We start from the raw sequence: 22,508 nt of genomic DNA on the forward strand, positions 1-22,508 counted from the left end.
CTGACACATGATCCTTTCAGCCCAGTCTACTGTGTGATGGAAATGGCAGATGTGAAGACAAGAGGCAGTTTCTTACTTATCTTCAGCGTAATATTCAAAAGATAGCATGGTAATATCCTTAGTTTGTGCCTTAGTGATGACAGAGCTGTTTTCCAAATCTGTAATAGAAGAGAAATAGTGTAGATTCATGTTTTAGAATTGTAATGCCCTGTACTGTTTATGGCTCAGTATGAATGCTCTGGTCCCATCTGTAAGAGCTGAAATCAGAACCAATCTTCATCTGCAAACAGGTAATATTACTGAATAGTCTTGCTGAATAAACAACACTATTGACAAACACTTTACTTCTTTTGAGACTTTGAATTTATTCAAGAGGTTTGAAAATAGAAGTTGAAGCAGCTACTGGATAAAGTCTCAGCCACATTTCCCCAAGGGCATTTCTAAGAAATTTTATTTTCAGACCTGGTGAAAGGAGTGAATCAACTGATAAATCCCAGAACATTTCTCTCCCTCTTTCGAGTCCTTCATAACAAACACAGGATTCAATAAAAGCAGCCATTCCCTGAAGAGAATCAGTCATCTATTTAACTGCATTTCCTTTCTCAAACAGAGATCAGTTACTGTACAAGAAAGCACAAAAGACATTACAAAACAGTCTTCCCACAATAAAAGCTTCTTCCTAATTCTCTATAATTAGAATGACTTTTGAATGAGAAACAGCCTGTACAATTTGTGCAGCTCAGGGACTTCCTGCTCCAAGGAGCTATGAATTAACTTAGAGTGGGCTGCATCAAGCCTTTCCCCACAGAATTAATTGTGTCTCCTGGACATCCATGGGAGTTTTATCATGTACTTATAGAATATCAGGGAAGAAGGAAACACTGTGATAACATTGTTTGATCTTTGTGTAACACAGATGGTAAGCCTGACTTCCAAATTTTCAGAATAAGACATATTGGTAGAGCAAGACACACTCTTCTGGTATCTTACACTTTCCCTTAGTTTTCTCATTCCCCTGATGGCTGCTGCACATGCCACACTCCTCCCAAATCCAAATGCTGGGTGCTATCAACTGACAAATCAGGAGTTGAATTTTTGTGAAGTATGCTTCAAGGTTGTAGCCTTTGAAAAATCTGCTTTCTGTATTACATTACAGGGAATGGGAGGAAAACACAGTCTTGCTTCTAAACAAGAGTTATTCAGTATTTATTAAAAGCAGTGTTTTCACCTATTCACATATACCCAAAGACAGTCTAAGCCTTCTAAACACATAAATACTTGATCAAATTAAATAATCCACAGCTAGCAGATGCCTCCTTTCAGGTAGTATGTTGAATTAATGCCAAATGTAAATAATGTTTGTGATTACATTGCTGAAAAAATGAAATGAGAAGTTTGTGATTTTTGACCTAACCTATTACAAGATGATAATCATTTTTTTTTACATCTGGCTAACTTACTGGAATACTGCCTGATTTTAACAGGAGATAGAGAAATTAGTAACTTGTTAACTTTTACTATTTCTGTTTCTTCTGGTATCTACTGGTGACTTTACTTAAGCACAAAATCTGATTAGCTGCACAAATAAGCTAAGAGAATCAAAACACAACGGGAAGGCATGGTTCAAAGTAAGTTTATGAATGAACTCTCTGCTGCAAAAGCTGTATTATCTCCTCTAACTTCTGCAGCAATTGCAAGGGGTGCTCCAAGTTATGGCACCCAGTTCATGACTATTTTACACTTGGCTGCAGATCTTTGATCAGCTTAATACTTTTCACCTATCATCTCCTGATATCCACCACGTATATATCTAGTAACTATTTACTTCATCAGATTTTCCTAATGTATTTAACTTTGTTTTTTTGTTGTTTTTTTGTTTTTTTTTTCAAATACAAATCCTATAGGTCTTCAAAATTCAAAACACCATGGCAATTTCAGCTAAAAGATTTTATTACTGGCAAGGACATAAGATTCATAGACAAGTGTTTGTAACACTGTTTTACTTTGATGGACCCATTATTTTCTCTCTCATCAACCAAGTTCTGGGAGTATGTTTCTGAGCGCCCTCAGAGCCTTTTGCTTACACCAGCTATATCAGTTTATACAAGTACCTAAAGCTCCAGATGGAAAAGCAATACATTATGTGTTGAATGATAAAAAAAACAGATTCTTAATACCACATTTTTGAAGTAGTCTATTTGCTATACAAGGCTAAATAACTTAAAAGTCAAAACCAAAAGTCATCTCCTCCACTGCTCCTTGTGCTTGCTCGCTCTCTGCTTTTCAATCGTAACATATCCATGACACTGCGTGCATATATGTCTCGCAAATTAACATTGATATTTGAGTCACTGGATGAGTTCTTCATGAGTCTCTTTAAAGCTTCACGCTGCCGAAGAGCAGCTTCTTTTATCTTCAGTGTAAAGTAACAGGCAGAAAACCGGTCATTTATGATAGCTATTGGCAAAGCCAAAACTAGTATTCCTGACAGTATACACATGAAGGCCACTACCTTACCAACAGTTGTATCTGGTCTAACGTCACCATAACCAACAGTTGTCATGGATGTTGTTGCCCACCACCAAGCACCAGGTACGCTTGTGAAAGTTGTGCCTGGCACACCTTGCTCAACAAAATACTCCACTGTGGAAAATATAGAGATTCCTACAGAAAGGAAAAGCAGCAGCAGGCCAACCTCCTCGTAGCATTGTGCAATTGTCATTCCAAGGGACCGCAACCCTGAAAAACAAGAAATGCTGTCAGTAGGTTGATTTGTGTAGCTTCCTTCAGAGATTCTTGAAACATATCCTATTTGAAAGCTGATTGTTTTATGCCTTTGTTTTGGTTGTTAATGAACATGGCGTATGAAAAATGGCTGCAGTTCCTACAAGCAAAACTACTGCGAAAATGTGATTTAAAATGAAACAGATTAAGATGTTAGACTAAAACACTGACATCATCTCACTTTCCTTTATACAGAGCATATAAATTCTCCTTATAGCTTATCATTTGAACTACATACAACATATGATTTAGAAAAACTAATCAATCTTGATTTAGAAATTGGCCACAATTTTTATTAAGTTACCTAAATAGCCATTTAAAACTACTAAAAACATCTGCTTCCTACTTTCAATTGGAATGTGCTTGTTTTCCAGCCATTATCGTATTTTTCTCTTGGACCAAAGAGCACCCCTGTTGTCAAATTCATGTTCCCAGGTGGGTACTTCAAGCCTAATTCTGTCACACAGTACCTTTTCTTTGCTAAGCACTGTTTACAATCCTTTTATAGTTCTCATCACCTCCCTCTGACCCTTCTTCCCCCTCACAGTCTATCAACATCTTTATCTGGAGAGATCAAAACAAATACAGTAGTCCAGGAGCAGCCGTGTTTGTGCCAAAACTGGAGATAGCAAAGCTTCCCAAAGCAAACAAGTATTCTCCTGCTAATTCACTGATGCCCATGAGTCGAACAGGGAATTTATGCGCAGCAGATTGCTCTCCATAATGCCCCACATTCCTTTTAGAGCTGCTGCCTCAAGGCTAGGCTGCCTGACAAAGCAAGCAGGAAAGTAAATCCAATAACATTGCAATGGATAAATGTTGCTCATAAACAAAAGAAGATAACAGGGTACCAAACTGGTTGAAAAACATGGGAGACTGAAATTATCTTCTGAATCACAACTGGTTTTGGATTGTTAATGTTCTTCTTAAAAACATGCTATATGTTTTCCTCAACAAGTGAAAAAAAAAACCCACAATGCTCATCAATTACTCTTCATAAGAGTACACTTCTAACTACAACATTTGCTTAGAGGCTTGCTGCTTCTACTTGCAGACTTCATATGCTCATTGAAGTAACAAACAATTTGATTTGCTTTCCTTCCGCAATCTCAAAATAAAATAAGTTAAAATTTCTTTTTGCTTTTGGCTCTGTTTCTTTTTCCCTTTAGATCTAACTAGTTTTAAAGTTTTTGTTTATGTTCAGCAAAGAGTGGAAGAACAGACTATTTTGTAGTGATGTTTCCTTTTTCAAATTTGTCTTCTGCTAGCTACAGTTAAGGATTTACCCATATCCAGGTTTTATATTGCTGTAACGATAGTCTGTTGGTCAGAATGTTTACTGTAAGTGATACAGGATAATTATGCAACAGAAAAAGGGAATAAGATATATCAGACTAATCTTTTTTTCTATTAATATGACTTTCTCCAGATTCTGAAAATACACAAAGATAGCAGTTCAAAAGGAAGGGACGATTGTGAGGACACAGATCCAAGCTCTCGTCTTCCAAGGAAGCTATTATACTCAATTGCCATGTAAAACTTCATACTGAACAAGGTAGAAGAATACATTCTTCCAGGTGACCTAGGAAGAAGATACACCAATTTAAAAGTCTATGAAACGTAAGTAAAGACTGTAAAATCCAGGTTTGCCCTTTACAATGGAGCCCAAGAATATTGGTTTAAAAAAACACAACAAAACAACAAAACAACAGCACAACTTTCTTAAATCAGGTTGAAATAAGCAGGAACAAGGCTGTGACTGCTAACTATTTGCATCACATTGATGACACCTTCAGCAAAATATTTTTTAATGGTTAATTATCCTTACTATTAAGGAGTCTGGTATGTTCTTTTAAAATTATTCTAAGTTCTAGTATCCTCATATAAAACAATGATGCTGAAAAAACTGAAAAGTATAAAAATGATTCAGTATCTGGGAAAAAAACAACAGAACTTAAGCTGCCTTGCTTATCAAAACCAGGTATTAGAAAGTTATCTTAATTATCGTGAAGGAAAATAATAACTAAAAGTACTCTTTAACTTGTTAAAATCAAAGCAAAAAAAAAAAAGAAAAATAAAGAAACAATGATTGACCTTCGTTTTTTAAAAATCAAAGTAAATATTTGTAGTGATGGTGCTTGATCACTGAAATCAGTGAAGTGGTGGTTCTGTATCACTTCATGTCTTCAGAAGAATTCAGGAGATGTTTTTAGATGAAACTATGAACCAGACAATTTACTGGACTCCACAGTTCATTGCAAATGGGATTCAGTTGGTGTATTCAGAAGGATTATGTATTCTGCTTTACTTTAACTTTTAAAAATGATTTATCCAGCCCTAACATACAGCCAAAGTAGAGCTGTTCCATCACAGACACTTCAGCAAGTCTTATGAGAGCTGGCAAGGAGCTGTAACAGCTTGGTTACTCATGCTGGAAGGTGCTGAGCTGCTGCAACAGCCAGTAAGGTTGGGGCAAGCAAACAGCTCCAGCCTTGGAACCAGCAGCAGGAAGGAGAGGCATTTCTGCCATGCATCACAAGTTCCACCTCTGTTGCCCAAAGGAACTTGATAATGCAAGCTGAAAATCAGGAGACTCAATTAACACGCAGCATTTAAATCATCCTGAATTTCTGGCACTGAATTCTGAATATGCTGAAGTTTTGCTTTCTCATGAATCCAGAAACATCTCATCCTGACATATGGTACAACCTTCTCTCAAACGTGCCCATTGCCATCAGATGCTCACATCCTGCTTCTCAAGGAGTAAATTTCTAACTGCTTCCTATAGGAGGAACAGCAAAGCTTCAGACAAAACATGGTCCCAGAAGGAAGCCAACAGTGAGGAGCATCAGAAAATGTGAAAAATGCAGGTTCTTACTCGTTTCTAATCCATTCAAATCTGTAACTTCAGTATCTTAGAAGTCATCTCATCCTCTAGCTATACATCTTCTGGTAGAAGTATTACTAATTGATCAGTTTTCTTTGACAAGGTACAGCACTTTGCATAATTTAACACTCACTCTAGTATGGCTCGGGTCTTTCTATGCATTACATCCATCTCCTGACAACTGAGTTTGGCTTTCAAGGAATTCTTCCATTTTTCTTTCCCCTCCCAACAAAAAGGGCTAATCTGCTATTTCTTTAAAAAGAGGAAAGAAGAATTTTTCCTAACTAATTTCTGCCTCTGATAGCAGAACCATGCTGCTCTGGGATCTCGGCTTTTCTATGGGTCTGCATGGTGACTCGTGACTGTGACCATTCTGCCTTGATGACAGAGGAGTTGCTCCTGGTAGCCACAGATTTTTACATCTCTTTTCCTCTGATCTTGCACTCCTTCTGCCACACAAAACAGGTTAGCAGTGTATGAAATTTCATCTGATCTGAGAGTGCAAGAGTCACAAAACCCTCACTGGGAGGCAGTTTTAAGTTCCTAATTCAAAAGAGAAGTATTTGAGTGCCACTCCTACACTCAGATTTATTGGGACTGCCTAGGTATGTGCAAGGATTCTGTCTGTGTACTGTACTTACAATGTTTATCTTCTATTAGCTACTACAGTCAGAAGTGTGTTCAGAACCATGTTAGCACAACTCTCTTCCACTACAAACCTCTACTGGTCAGAAATTACACTTCAGATCAGCCAATTTATTTTTGTCTTGATTTATTAGAGTTCTGTTTTGCCTTAGCAACCACATCTCTTCTGACAGAAAATCAAATTCATGACCTTCTACATTTAAATTATACAGAAAAGAGCCAAAGCTGATTTACTGTTCTGCAACTAAGTAACTAGTAATTCCAAACTATCAGAGGCAAGCACAGTGGCAGTAATGCTGATCTGAATGGCTTAAATAGTGATGTATGTCGATTTTTATATGCTGCTGTATTTCAATTGCAGAAGAAAGATGGCAGCTCACTTTCAGAGTAGAAGACTGTATTTAAATAAAATTAATTCCTTTCTTCTACCAAACATGGAAAATGAATTATTAAATTCTTAACATTAGTAACACAATATTGTGAAATAAACTACAATAATATTTTAATAAATTTAACTTTAAAAATAAATAGGCACAAAAGTTTAGACCATGGGTGTCCAACCTTTTGGCTTGCCTAGGAGTGAGGAGATATTGTCTTGGGCTACATACAAAATATATAATATAGTTAACATACATAAGCAAAAAATCTTTTAATTCATTTTTTATTGAAACAAAAGAACAAAAAAAAAAAAAAAAGAAAGAAAAAGAAAAAAAGAGGGAAACAAAAACACTTATGGTTTAGACCACCTCTGGAAACACTGAACACAGCTGAAGTTAATGGTTACTACACAGGCATCTGAGACTTACTTTATAGCTAACACACCCTCAGAATTGAGTTTCGTGCATTCATTCTGTAGCAGTAAAGTATGCTGAAATGGAAACTTTGGAAAGTTTCTAACTAGAATTAACATACTTTTGCATCATAATCTTGCCATTTAGCACAGAAGTGCCTTAATGTGTTAAAATCTTATTCTTAAAACAGAACAAGGGAGGAACACATTCACAGTCATGTATTTGGAAGTGGGCAGTAGGCTTCCTTGTATAGAACAAAAACTGTAAAATTACACTGAAGCACAGCAAACTCACTAACAGACCAAATCATTAGCAGCTTCCCCTCAACTGCTTTACAAGGGACAGGCATAATCCCAAACTACTATGATTATGCTCACCAGTAATAAAGCTACTCACTGCTACTAGTTTGAAGATTCACTGCTCTTCAGTGGAAAAAATCAAGAGACATCCTGCTGCTAAAATGCAGACTGAAATAGGACCAGTTCACAAAGAGGGCAGGGAAGATTTGCTCCAAAAAATGAAGCAAATTATTACTGCTTCAAGGCAGGAAATTCTGAAAGGACTGCATCAGGAGTGGTTGGACACGAAGGGCACCACATTAGAATGCTGGCTGAACCTGACATTACCACTCTGTGCTGAACCTAATCCCAATTCAGAGCCATAACTGTGTTCAACGTATCATACAGATTCCAACATGTTTGATATGGTCAGAGAGCCTATCAGCCCACTGCCCAGTATGATTCACTTTAAACAGTTTTATTGAAACATTCTCTATCCAACAGAGCCTCATGGTTTTCAGGATATGCGATGTAGGCAAAATCATGATCCATTTATTTGCATAAACTTTTGAAGTGTAACAAATGATGACAGATAAACTGTCACTAGTGAGCCTCTGATAATATAAAAGCATGGGTCACTTCTGTTTCTTCCCTTCCTTTGCTCCTAACTAACTCAAATAAAAATGTTTGCAAATTTGTGACGTCGTGAAGACTGGTGAAGGGCTTATAGCATGCAGCTTTGGGGCCTGCTTTTGTAAATGTTCTATGCAAACAAAATGCACTGGCTTTATGAAGAACTAAAATTTATTTAAGAAATCTCCTGACACTGTTATCAATGTCCAAAAGTAAGATTTCACAAGCCATCACAGCTAACATTACACTGTATATAAATGGCAGAAATGCACACAAAATGGGGACAGTTTGTTGGTAGTAAAATAAGAACTACCACTGCCATGGCTGAAGTACCTGTTGAATGTCTTCCCAGCTTCAACATCCGCAGCGCTCTGAGTAGTCTCAGCACTTGGACAATGCGCCCCACATTCTCCAGTTCTTGGGAGCTCTCCCCACCACACAGACTCTCTACCAGCAGTGTGATGTAGAAAGGTAAAATAGCAAGGAGGTCTATGATGTTTGCCACATTCCTCAGGAAGCGACACCGATCTCGTGTACACAGGAACCTCAGAACAAACTCCACAGTGAACCATGCAATGCACAGGTACTCAAGGGCATCCAGTAGTGGTGGTGCCAGCCAGCTTAGCTCTACTGAAATCAAAGCCATGTTGGCAATGGACACAACAACAAAAGCCATGGATAAAGTGCCAAAAGTCCTGGCTGCTGCAGAGGAACCAGGCTTTTCCAAAACTTCCCAAAGTTTCTGTCTGACATTGGGACAGAGGCTATCAGAAAAGTCCTCTTCCTCATCTTGAGCATCCAGTTCTTCAGCATCTTTCTTGATGTCTAAGGCTTCACTCAGCTCCTTCCTCCTGAAGTACCTGCCCAGGAATCCCCCAACAAAAAGAGTTTTAATACCAATATGCATATGCTTTTCTTATCCTCTACCATGAGAGGCATAAGAACATACATTAAAGTATACCTCATCGGAAATCAGAAAACCCTGATGTCAAGTGTGTTGTGAAGGTCAAGTGTGTTGTGACTAACTGAGTCCCTACAGCATGTTTCCTACTTACCCATGTCACAGCAGTGACAGTTTGTATGTGCATGGTAATTTTATCCAGGTAGTGTGCTACCTATGTGGATCATGTTGACTACAGTAGGATTAGCTCCATGACTAACATGCATTCTTATAAGCAATCCAGACCCTCTGTTTCATCCATTGTCCTCAATTTTATTGCAGTTTTATTAATTATATTGCAGTTTTATTACATTGGTGTGTATCTGCAATGCTAGAAGAGAAGACATAATGAAAGCTGTGCAGTTCATGTATGAAGTTGTGATCAATACATGCTCAGATTACTCATGTTATCTTACTTTAAACATATGGGCTGTCACACAACAAAGCATCTTTGCTGACTGAAATTTACCGATTGTAAATGCATAGTCGAGCATTTTGTTAGAATGTACTTACAGAACTATTTCATGAAACAACATTCCCTAATTATATTGCAAAAATTATTTTACTTTGTATTTCCTGACAGCTGTAGATATCAAGACTTAAATTACGGGGCTATGCAATTTTGCCTTCAGTTGATGCACAGTTACTCTTGCATATGCCCTAGAGGTCTGTAGTTCTTGTACCACCAAAGAATTAGGATCTTTCAGTTTTATCTACTACTGAATGAAGAATGGGATGAAAACTAGGATATAGCTGTCTCAGATGCAGAACTGAACCATGTAAGGATAGGATAACTAAAGCTCTTTTTTAGAAGGGGGGGAGGGGTGAGGGAGGACGGATGTGCTTGATTATTTCTAATAATTTTGACATAACCAGTTTGATCAACAGCAGTTGTACTCTTTATACTACAAACCAGTAACACTAATATGGGGGATAAAGTAGGTGCAAATAGAATTAACAGAAAAATCCTGGGGGTGGTTCAGTCAAAATCCACCTTGTTCCTAAACTGCCTGTCACAATTTGTCTCCAACAAGCCATGCTTCCCCTGCTGCTGCCCCCTCCCTGTAAGCTGCTACATCCATGCTTCCCCTCATTCAATGCTTCCCCTCAAGGCTGCTCCTGCAGCTGTGCCACCCACTCTCAGCATAGCAGTGACCACTCCCACCTTCTGCCTCTCCTGCTTGGAATTGTGCAGAAAGTACTGGGCACCGAGGTTCCAAACTCTCCCGACTCATGACTACACACGTGATCCCCCTTGGCTAGGATGAAACCTCAATCTGAATGACACTGAAAGTGCATCTCTGCTTTGACAGCCCATCCTATCTCCAGCGCTGCCACTTTCCACTTTGAACTTCTAGGGCCAATCTGAAACTGGTGCAGAAAAATCCAGATCCTGCTCATGCCAGGCCCTCACTATCTTGCCCCCACTGCCAACCTGTCCCTCACAGAAAAGGTAAGCAGTGATTTCACTCAACACATCTCTTTGTCCCATCTCCCGCTTCCATCTACCTCCAGAGTAGGATTCACTGCTAGATTTACCAAGCTTTGAAGATATTTTTCTGTGCTACCTTCTCTGCCCTACTGCTGGATCTCTCACCTGACTGTCCCTGAACACAAGCCAGCACTGAGCTCACTCAGCCCATGCTCCTGCTCTGTGTTTTTTCCCACAGCTCACCGATCTCTGCAGCAGGAGTCGATGCTGAGCTCATCCAAACCCCAGTACTGGATCTCCTGCAGGAAGGAGAGTGCACACAGCTGCTCCATCACATGCAGCCTCCCTGTCTGGTAGTAGTTCAGGATGTAGTGAAATGCCTGCGAGCTCCGGTCAAAGAAATACTCATTCTCCACCAGGTTAGCATCATCACAGAGCTCTAGGAGGCCAGAGGCCACATCCCGGGCAGCGGAGACCACCACGGCCAGTTTGCCAAGACGAGTGTCGGGGTAACAAGACAAAGTTTGCTGGGACATCACAAAGCGGCTGCCTCCCACATTGATTGTAAAGCAGTCCAAGGAAGGAACAACCTTCTGCAGCAGGGGCCCCTGCTCCTCCTCGCTGGAGAAAACACTGCAGTCCAGGGAGCCCAGCGACGTGCTATTCCCTTGTTCCTCCAGGGACGCTTGGGAATTAAGAGACATGCAGCAAGGAGGCGACTTCATCCTGTAGCTGCCAGCAGCAGCCCACACTCTCCTGGATGGAAAACACAACAAAGCTGCAGAGATTCTTGGTAGCCAGCCTAAAGATGAGGTACCTTCTGATGCTTTGGCTCCCATCCCCGGGATACCTCACCATGCCCAAATGGTGCCTCCATCTGAGACAGAGGCCAAGCGTGCTGCTGGGCTCTGGTACCAGAGATACCTGAGGTCCGTAAGGCAGCCTTGCTGCACTCTGTCTGGGGGAAGCGCCAGGCACCATCTACAAGCGACAACCCACGCAGCCCCTTCGGCTTCATGGTCACCCCCGACCTCTCGATCAAGTGTACCGAGAGCCGACTCCGAAGGAACCAGCACGGCACAACACCAACATCGCCTTCAGCGGGTTGTGCGAGCAGAGCGGGGACGCCCGGCGACCCACCCCGTGTTCGGCCTCGCCCGAAGCTTCTGCCCTCCCTCCGGCCCCACGGCTCAGTCCGCCCGCTCGCCCGCCCCGGCTCTCCCTGCACCCTCACAGACGTACCCCGGCTCCCGGGGCAGCCCCCTGCGCCCGCACTTCGCCGACAGCCGCCACTGAAGTTGCCGGCCCGTCTGACCAGCTCCGCCCCGTCCTGCCGCGGGACCCTCGCCCCAGTCCGGAGCAGCCGCCGCGCACCGTCCGTCAGCCCATCAGCCAGCCCGGCCGCGCTCCGCCGTCCCGCTCCGCTCCGCGCCGCGCCTCACCTGCCCACCCGCCCTGCTGTGACGCCCGCGGATGGGTGCTCGCTGCCGCCGTCCTCTCCGCTCGCTCCCCCGGCTCCAAACTTCTGGGCAGCGCCGGCGCTCCTCCATGGCGGGTCATGTGCCGCGGGGGGCAGGCGGGAGCGGCGGGGCTGCGCGGCACGGGGCGGGCCGGGCCGAGCCGCCTCCCTCCACGCCGCGGGGCCGAGCGTTCGCCGTCCCGGTCGTGCGCTGTGCCGAAGGCTGGGCGCGGTTCGGCGGGCGATACCGAAGGCAACTCGCTGCCTCCTAGCCGGGGCTGCTCGCTTCGAGGGGTTCTCAGAGCTGCCAACTTCTCCGAGTGAGCTCGCAGGACGACTTGAATTCCACTCGCTCCCTGCTAATATACATAAAACCAAATATGCTTCCGAGCAGGTGGCGTGCCTTCATTAACACTGCTATCACGACCGCAGATCAGATCTAAAAAGTGTCAAGCAAACAGTCGTCGTAAAGGCCGGGCAGTGCACGCTGAAGGGCCTGTCTTAACCTAACTTCTCTCAGCGTTTTTTTCTAAAGTAGTTTGGGATATGTCTATCACTGTCCTGTGTTGACCTTCGAGCACCAATGTATTGTGTGATGAGAATTAATAGTCACCTTTTAAACTCTTCTCTCCTTCCTTGTAGAAAACCATACGGAACCATACGGAATCATAGGGGTTGGAAGGGACCTGAAGAGATGATTGAGTCCAACGCCCCTGCTAAAGCAGGTACCCTACAATAGGTCACACAGATAGGTGTTCAGACAGGTCTTGAATATCTCTGTAGAAGGAAAATCCACAACCTGTCTGGGCAACCTGTTCCAGTGCTCTGTCATCCTCACCATATAGAAATTCTTCTGCATATTAGTATGGAACTTTTTATGTTCAAATTTTAGGCCATTGATCCTTGTCCTGTTGCTACATGTCACTGAGAAGAGAGTGGCCTCATCCATTTGCCTCCCACCTCCCTTTAAATATTTGTAAATATTAATCAGATTCCCTCTAAATCTTCTGTTCCCCAATCCAAGTTGCTCAGCTTCCTCATATTGGAGATGTTGCAGGCTCTTAATCATTTTTGTGACTCTCAGCTGAACTAGGAGCTCAGAACTGGATGCTGTATTCTAAATGTGGCCTCACCAGGGCAGAGTAGAGGGGGAAGATCACTTCCTTTAACTTGCTGGCCACACTCTTTATAATGCACTCCAGGATATCATTGGTCTTCTTGGCCACAAGGGCGCACTCATAGCCAACCTGTTGTCCACCAGGACCTCCAGGTCCTTCTCTACAGAGCTCGTCTTCGGTGGGTCATCTCCTTACCTGTGCTGATGCATGCAGTTATTCCTCCCCAGGTGCAAGACTATACTTGTTCTGGTTAAACCTCATCAGATTCCTCCCTGCCCAGCTCTCCAGTCTGTCCAGGTCTTGTTGAATGGTAGCACTGCCTTCAGGTGTATCAGCCAATTCTCCCACATTTTACATGATTTTTTTTTATAAAAAATGCATCCATGTGTGTCAGACTGCCAGTAGTGTTTGCCATACCCTCAGCTCTGTATCCCCCCCTCATGTGACTTATGTGCCACTGTGTACAGCTATGTATTTTTTTCACAATTATTTCACAGAGGTGTACTAATGGCTCATATTTTGGATACCAACAATCTTCTCTATATTAAGATTAACTGAATGTTTTTCTTATTGCTACTTTAGCAGCAATGACTGCAACAGTGTCTGCCCTGCTCAGTAGTTGCTGGTGTGGGAATCCACTCATTGTGAAAGTGTGCACTGGTTGAAAGGAATCTAGAAGTGAGCAGGTAGAAGCAAGTTTGGAAGTCATGGTGCAAGAGGAAAAGCAAGGATCGAACAGCTACAGTGCAGGGGATAGTGCATGACATAACAATGTTCAGATATGTGAAAGACTGCTCACAAAGTTGAAGAAGTCACCTGTCCTCCTTGAGCACACTGAACAGGCATAGAAATAATGGAGTTGAATGACAGGAAGGACATTGAGGATAGTGGTCAGGAAAATTTTGGTTCCAGGATTATGAAGCAGTGGAGGAGATCATTTGTGTTATTGGTCTGTGCACTGGTCATCAAAGAAGTACCTGGACATAAAGACTTATCATCAATAGAAGAGTTGCACCATTTTCTCCAGCAGATTGGAATGGTTAGCTATCCTCCTGAGACTATTCCCAACTCAGTAATTTTGAATTTCAGGTGTGCTATAAAAAAATACAAGTACCTAATTGCATAAGTGTTCTGCCTTTTATTGATTAAAACAAAAATATGAATTCATTTTCTGTCAAAACTATCAGCAAGTGCTGTTAGGAAGCCAGCTTTCAGTTATAGCCCATTTTCAGTACAGGATTGCCATCTGGGAGTGCAGATTATTTGATGGGTAGCACTTAAGCCAGCACTTAATTAAAAGCAATAATTAAAAAAAAATCATTAAGTAGGCCATCCATAATGAGAAGTAAGTACCTTACCACAGCAAGATACCTTACTCAGTGCGATAGACCTGTAATTGTTCAGTATCAAAATTACTTACTCATCCTCATTTTAGAGTATTCTTTTCAGCAGTCATTCTTTCTGTTAGCAGGAAATGCTCTTCAGACATAGTTTCTCCATTAGTATGGAGAACTGAAAACACTCCCCTTTGTAGCTTTGATTCAAGGGACAGGTACTTCTGTTATAAGTTTAGATCCTCTGATGTTTGTGAGAACCCAATTAGAAGTTTTGCTGTTGTCTAGTCAAAGTGAGAATCTAATTCACTGCATTGTTATATGATAGATCACTTTTTTTTAATATATAAATAAGACTTTCATAGAATCACAGAATCATAGAACTGCTCAGGTTGGAAAAAACCTTAAAGATCATTGAGTCCAACCACTGCCTAACCAACCATACTACTCTAACAATTTTCTGCTAAGTCATGTCCCTGAGCACCACATCCAAATGGTTTTAAACATATCCAGGGATGGTGACTCAACCGCCTCTCTGGGGAGCCCATTCCAGTGCTTAAGAATCCTTTATGTAAAGAGGTTTCTCCTGATATCCAACCTAAACCTCCCCCAGCACAACTTGAGGCCATTTCCCCTTGTCCTGTCACCTGTCACCAGTGAGAAGAGACCAACCCCACTCTCGCTGTAAGCACATTTCAGATATTGAAAGAGAGCAATAAGGTCTCCCCTCAGCCTCCTCCAGACTAAACAGCCCCAGTTCCTTCAGTCTCTCCTCATAGGGCATATTCGCCAAGCCCTTCACAAGTCCTGTTGCCCTTCTTTGGACCTGCTCCAGCACCTCCATGTCCTTTCTGTACTGAGGTGCTCAAAACTGAACACAGTACTCGAAGTGAGGCTTCACCAATGCCGAGTACAGGGGCAGGATGACTTCCCTGCTCACCACACTGTTCCTGATGCAAGCCAGGATGCCATTGGCCTTCTTGGCCACCTGGAGCACACTGCTGGCTCATGTTCAGATGACTGTCTATCAATAGATGGACACTTCAGGAGACCAGGTTCAATGTTCTGCTTACCTGTGCATTTTTGGAGTAATGACAGTATATAGGAATACATATGTCACCTCACATTTCATTTTTTTTCTGATTATCCGTTGTTCAAAAAAGGGCTGTGTCTTCAAAGTGCTAAAGGTGCTCTTAAAACCATGTGTTAAGTTTGTGCTTTCAGTTAGTTCTGAGCACTTCATATGCATTCTTCAAGCTCACATCTCACTTCAGGAAAACAGCAGCATCCACAGACTTCCATCGTGCCCCTAGCTTCACATCATTGTAATTAGACAAAAGATCTGGGTGATGTCTGGTATCTTACTTCTGACTTCCCACTAGTTGTCAATTTAGGTTTTTATTATTAAAAAAAAAAAGAAAACAAAAAAAGAAAACGCAACAACAAAACCTTTAGAAAACTGCTCAGAAAATTATTTTCAAATGTGCCAATAAAATAAAGCTAGAACATTTCAAGGAAATGAGAAAAATGCTTTATGATTAGAAAGACTCAGACATAGAGGATTTATTTTTATGCCACTAGAGACACAAAAACTGGGGACTACTGGTGCATTTTTCATTTTCTGGGGAACTCAAAGTATCAGCTATTCTTTATTCTTGCTCATTCATACATGAAGAACCAAAGCAACAGCTTTCATAATGTTATCATTCCCCTGGCAAACCCGCTCAGGCAACCATATTCTCATGCCACTGGAGCAGTGGTGAAAACCAATATAGCAGTACAAAGAGAGTCATTTGGTTTTATACACTCAGCCAGATAAGTGCTGCTACTGAAATGAACCGTGGACATTTCCAAAGCTGTTTGGCTCCCTGGATTTATAACATTGGATAGAAACATGGCTGCATGGTTTAGAGATGTGGTTCAGACCAAAGGAGTGATACAGTACTGTTTTATCATGACAGGAATGTCTGGAACAACTAAATGATAGTGACATATGTGTGAACTACTGTCTTTACCAGTGCTCCAGCTTGTATTTGCCTGGTATGATACCACTGACTGAAAAAACATTTCATTATTTCATGATACAGTATAGAAAAAAAAATCTGGAATGCTGAAATATGAGTTGCAACCCAGCATGTCTGTTGTGGGAGTTGAAAAATTTGCTTCAGCAGAAAGCCAGCTGTTACAAAAACCTCTTTTATAATCTGTTTTCAAGCTCTTATATACTCCTTCATGTTGAAAGCTATGATGCTATTCTGATTTTTTAGTCACATCATCCATCTGTAACACTATTGTATGCAGAAAAAAGCCAGGATGTACATCCCCAACCTGTCCTTTTCAAATTGCATTAATCCTCTTCTAAGAGAATCTTAGAAGAATCTTCCAATTGTAAATTTCTGGGATTTCTGGCACATTGTATTTCAAAATTTTTAGGTTTTTTGATTGAAATGACTGTCCTGGATCTCGTGATAGAATAGGTTAGAAAAAGAGTATGACAGGTAGAACACATAGAGAGAAAATGTTCCTCAGGAACACTTTAATGCTTTCCAGCATCAAAAAGATTTGATGAGTGAGAAGTTGCATCTAGCCTAACATGTTCAGTAATCTTTCTTGACACTGCAAATCCATTTTTGAACCCATTTCTAGTGTCCAAAACACTTTTGTGCAATGTTCTCCACAAGCTAACTGCGCTGGGTGAAAGATAGCATGCAGTTTTGTTAAATCTTCCTTCATTCATGTGCTGGGATTACTGAATAGTAGATCTGATTCATGTTGCCCAAACCATTCAAGGTTTTGCTGGCATCTGCCCTACTACAGTTTCTATGGAAATGTTCAGTGTCAATAGTTCAATTTTTCATATGCATCCAAGCTTTGTGAGTAATACACTATATCAAAGGTTAAAATTAATGAGTTAATAATTTCATCATTTGTCTATTGCAAATTTTGTGCTCAGTGCAAGCCTGTGAGCCCTCAGTTGTATTGCATTGCAACGGCATTGCAGAAATAATTTGTATCATAAAATCAATTCCCTTGGCATAGATCAAGAGTGACTTCCTTAACATAACTGTGGTAGTGGCTAGATCCTTGTTGAATCTTACCCTTGGGTTCATATGAAGCAGTGCTCTTCAGGAGCAGTTGTGGTTCCTTCACAATCTATCTGAAGCTTGTCATCCACTGCTGCAACCTGAGTCTAAAAGTAAAAGTGAGAATAAGTAAAACCTAGAAATACTCTAGGCAACTCTCTTCTGTTTTTTTTTTTTTTTTTTGGTGAGTGAAATAAGAGCTTATTAGGACAGATTTATTCCCTCTGGGGATATTCTGCCTTTCTTGTGGAAATGATCCAACCAAAACCAGCCAGATCTCACTTTCTTTGAGCTAGCTCCATAGAACAGGCAGATCAGAAGAAGACGCACAGTTTAGTCCACATTGTGTGAAAACAGTTTAAGAGAGTAGGTAACCAAGACTAAGTTAAGAAAGCTGTTTTCAGTATCTTTGAACACTACCCACTTTCAGAATCTATTTATTTTCTTGCCTTTTACAATGTGGTAGGAAGTAAAAAGAAGAGTAGCTGGGGAGGTAGTTCTGTAGAACAGCCTACACATATGAGCAGTGTTATTTTCAAAGGCTAACTTCACATACACTGACTGTATAGGCAGGCACGTGGAAGTTGTTTCCTACTGAAATTGTAATGAAAATGGGCTTTTATATTTAAAACAGAGTAGGGCACAGTATATGTAGTGTTAGGCTGAATTGTCATGCTTTCATTTTTAGTAGACTGGGAAAGGGGATTAATAAGCATTTTCAAATTTTTTACTTGAATATTACACCAAATACAACAAATTCTTCACAGATGACTAAAACACACACAATCAGACCTGATCGTTGGCCTACCTAATGAATTTTTTAGAAGATATTATTTCATCCACCTATCACTGAACAGATGCAATCCAGGAATGCCAAAGAAGATTACATATAAATATCAAAAGAAAAAATACTTTTCAAATAGGACCATGGCTTGTTACTCTGAAGAAAAGTTCCAGTTAGCATACATAGCAACCTCATTCAAAAGAAATCACAAAGAGATGAGAGTGAAGTCATTCAACACAGGATGAGATTTAAATCAATCAAGCTGAGATTAAAATCTGTATTATCAGAGACAAGATCAAATTTTGTACAGAAAGATCTTTTCAGTTCTCACCAAAAGAGACTAAATTTTTTGGATATTAAATATTTGCAATAGTGTTTCTGCCCGGAATTACTTGTTTTATTCAGTAGCTAAGCTTACTCCTTGATCCATCAACTAGCAATGCTTTTGGTCTGCTCCTTAAATACACTTGAAATTGCTTACCCTTCAGATGAGGTCTTTTAATAAAGCATGTGTTACTTCCTTTTTGCTAATAATTCACATAAAATTTCCAACCATTAAATCCCTGTTGTATTCATTCTTTCATGTGTTTTGTTCTAGTAACTACTTTTTACTTTTTACTGTTTATCCTTCTTCACTTGTTTCTCTCGTGTTAACTTACTATGCAAACTTTTGCTTTCCATTAAAACCTGACTTATTTTTCTAGCTGTGTGTAAACTGAGTTGCAAGTGCTTGCCTTACTACATTCTAGGATTATGATCTCAAGTCAACAGTTGGTTTGACCAACATGTGAATCCTGTCTGTCTTGCATATCCTTTTTAGGGAAGCTGAATTGTGGTTGAATAGGAGGGGTATCAGTATGGATTTTGGGTGTGGTTAGGGTTCACACTTGAACTAATTTTTTAGCAGATCTCACAGTTCAGATTCCCTTGGTATAGATCAAGAGTGACTTCCTTAACATAACAGTGGTAGTGTCTAGATCCTCTGCTGAATTTCATTGCAGCCTTCTGTAAATCATGTCTAATGGCGCTTCAGTGCTTATCTTGTAAGCTGCTCTCATTAATGATTTATTACTATTACTATTCTACAGTTGTATGCCCTACAATTTCTGCCTAAAGCAGTCTTCATACTCTTCTCTCTCAAAGCTGTTCTTATAATCTGTTCTATTGTGCTTCTCACAAGGTCTAACTCATCAAATTAGGATCTTTGGTTTAGACTCTGTCTTTTTTTCTGATGTTCTATGTTGATTTGTTCTACCCTGTCCCATGAGTGCTTGCTATTTGAATCCATGTTCCTCCATGGGCAGTTGCTGCATTCTCGTGCATAGCTTGAATGTTAACAACACCTCAATATATTTTTTCAAGGTGCACCATTTATTTATAAATTAAGGAAATTGTTATGATTCTGGCTGGAATGAAGTTAATTTTCTTCATAGCAGTCTTTGTAGTGCCATGTTTTATGTAAGTGACCAAAGCAGTGTTGATAACACACCTATGTTTCAAATTATTCCTTGTTGGTTGAATAGTTGGGGAAGGAAGTGTTCAAGATAGAAAAATTTCCTTAGTCAGGGACTTTGCTCTTCTAAATGGACGTATGTAATTTTGAAAATGTTAAATAAGTATTAATAAGAATATATTACAATACCGTAGTCAAATATGCAAAAGAAAACAGATTTTTATACAAAGTGTGCGGTTGACTCTTCACTTAGAAGTTGTGTGTGTAAGTTCATCGATATCAATTACAAGTGGTCACTTTGAGGAACTTATGTTATGAGCCAGCAGTGTGCCTTTGTGGCCAAGAAGGCCAATGAAATCCTGGGATGCATTAGGAAAAGCATAGCCACTATGTCAAGGGAGGTTATTCTCCCTTTCTGCTCTGCCCTGGTGAGGCCATTTGTTTGAGTACTGTGTCCAATTTGGGGATCCCCAGTTCAAGAATGGCAGGGAACTTCTAGACAGAGTCCAGTGGAAAGTAAATGATGAGGGTCCTGGAGCATATGCCTTATGACAAAAGGCTGAGAGATCAGAGGCTCTTCTACCTGGAGAATAGAAGACTTAAGAGGAGATATAATGAATGCCTATAAATATCTGAAGGGAAGGTGTCAAGTGGATGGGACCACATTCTTTTCAGTGGTGCCCATTGATAGAATAAGGGGCAATGGGAACAAACATGGGAAGTTCCATAGGAACTTGAGAAAAAACTACTTTGGCAGTGACATGGCACTGGAACAGGCTGCCTGGAGAGACTGTGGAGTCTTCTCTGGAGATATACACAGTATGTCTGAATGCTTTCCTCTGCAACTTGGTGTAGGAAATCTGCTTTAGCCAGGGGCTAGACTTGATGATCTCCAGAGGTTCCTTCCAACCCCTATGATTCTATGGTTCTGTAATTCTGTGAAGTTAATTTCTCAGCAGTTTTAGTAGAAGTGGAAGACAATGTTCTTTTAAACTTTGAACATCGCTTGAGCAATGAAGACTATACCCTTTGAAGAAACTGGCTCTTGAATCTTTGAACGTTCATTGTAGTATGCAACGCATCATGGTCTTCTAGGGGCATACAGGATAACAAAATGATCTTGTTTTCATAAGATTTAATTCTGCATTTAATTTTCCCACTTATAAAAGGATAGAAAGTGTAACCGCCAACAGCAAGAATATCTTCTTTAAAAATGACACAATCAGTTCCAGTGTATTAAAGTATTAGTTAATCCATATGAATCAGTAGCAATCTGAGCAACAGTTAATATAAAAAAAACAAAAAACAAAAAACAACTATTTGAGGCAAAACTAACTGCTGTTTTTTAATAATTTGTATAACACTATGAAAGTATAGACATTATTTCTAACAGAATACTTACTGAGTGATACAGAAAGCTTGTACATTGTAATAACTTAAATATTTGTACTGAAAGAAACAGATACAATCCATCTGTTTGGGTACTTGACAAATCCCATCTACACCTCTGACAGGTATAATAGCTGAACTTCATATAACAAGCAGGAGAACCAGAACAGGCATGTCTATGCAGAAAAATAATTATAAAGGAAATAACTTTAGATGGTTTTGTACAACAGAAAAGGGTAACATGTTCAGGCAAGTTCACCTCTGCTGCCATTCTCTTCTGACTATAAGAGGGGTTCCTTTTCCCCTACATTACTGTAGTTTACATTGATATATTAATTTCCTTCAATTAATAATGCAAAGAGAATTTGCTTTTTTAGTATGGAAGGTGACCATTCATAATTTCTTCATTTATTTAAAGTGTTTTAACAGCCTTTGAATTTACAAAGTTGAGTTATTCACTAATCTCATATATATCACAGTAGCAAGAGGAATTCATTTTGTAAGACAGGTTCATTTTGTAAGACCAGTTGTGGTTCTTAAGTAGCCATTATGCGTAAATTGTGTTCCTGTGTATGTGACTGAAAACTGACTTGCTTTTTAAATGAAAACAGAGGTTTCTTTACCCTGCCTATCACCTTTAGCCTCTTCAGTCAAGGAAGAGAAATAAGTGTCTAAAGGAGCATTTCATTAGTTGTTTTATACGTCGCTGCTTTAGGATGGAAGAATCACATCTTACACAGGTCCATTTGTCTCCTCTGGGAAGGCTAGAGAACAGCAGAGAAAAGATATCAGCATTGTAAGTATCTGTAGTTTGTCAGATGAATCTGACTTAGTTTTTAATTTTTTCAGTGTTTTCAAAATAAAGGCAAAATACGTAATTACTTCTTACATCAGTTTAGTCATTAGTGCTTGCTTACCAACACAAACAGTTATTATCAATGTACTACACGTGTTCTGATAACTATGAAAATGCTTTATACTTTTGGAATAACATCATTTGTTGTGGATATTGTAAAGAATTTTAGACATATTTAATTAATCCTCACAGCATCACTGTGAAACAGGCAGGTGCTGTTATGATTATATAATTACAGTTAATTGCGGCCCTCTGGGATTAAGCTGTTTGACATCAGGACACCTCATGCTTCTGTGAATGTTTTAGAAGAATTTGGATCATACCAGAGTGCATGGGTGCCAATAAGAGGAAGTGTGTTTACTGATTTCTATGCTCATAAATTGGAGTTTATTTGTGCCAAAGTTAGGAGCCTAGGTCCTCTGGAAAGCTTTGTAAGTGCAATTGTGAGATAACTTCCGTAGGTTGAAACAGTCCTTATTTCTCAATTTCAGCATGTCACATTTGCATAACTAGTGTTTCATTAACTAGCCATAGTCAATTTTTCAAGGCTTACAAGTAGTTCAACAATGTGACTTGAATATCACTGAATGGAACAGTTGCATACATGACTGTGGGCCTAAAGACTAATGATGTTTCATGACA

The 22,508-nt window shown here is 40.2% G+C and overlaps 1 protein-coding gene across 1 annotated transcript; it reads right to left on the reverse strand.

The window, feature by feature from the left end:
* Positions 1-489: 489 nt before the first annotated feature.
* On the reverse strand, positions 490-12,080 carry KCNV1 (potassium voltage-gated channel modifier subfamily V member 1). The gene is made up of 4 exons (XM_085221588.1): positions 11,833-12,080; positions 10,634-11,146; positions 8,352-8,878; positions 490-2,739 (listed from the first exon to the last, which is right to left on the reverse strand). The coding sequence occupies exons 2-4, from the start codon at positions 11,113-11,115 to the stop codon at positions 2,228-2,230; spliced, it is 1,521 nt and encodes a 506-aa protein (XP_085077714.1). The 5' UTR covers positions 11,116-11,146; positions 11,833-12,080; the 3' UTR covers positions 490-2,227.
* Positions 12,081-22,508: the final 10,428 nt, after the last annotated feature.

The sequence above is a fragment of the Meleagris gallopavo genome, chromosome 3 (assembly GCF_905368555.1).
Source record: "Meleagris gallopavo chromosome 3, MGAL_WU_HG_1.1, whole genome shotgun sequence".
Lineage (NCBI taxonomy): Eukaryota > Metazoa > Chordata > Aves > Galliformes > Phasianidae > Meleagris > Meleagris gallopavo.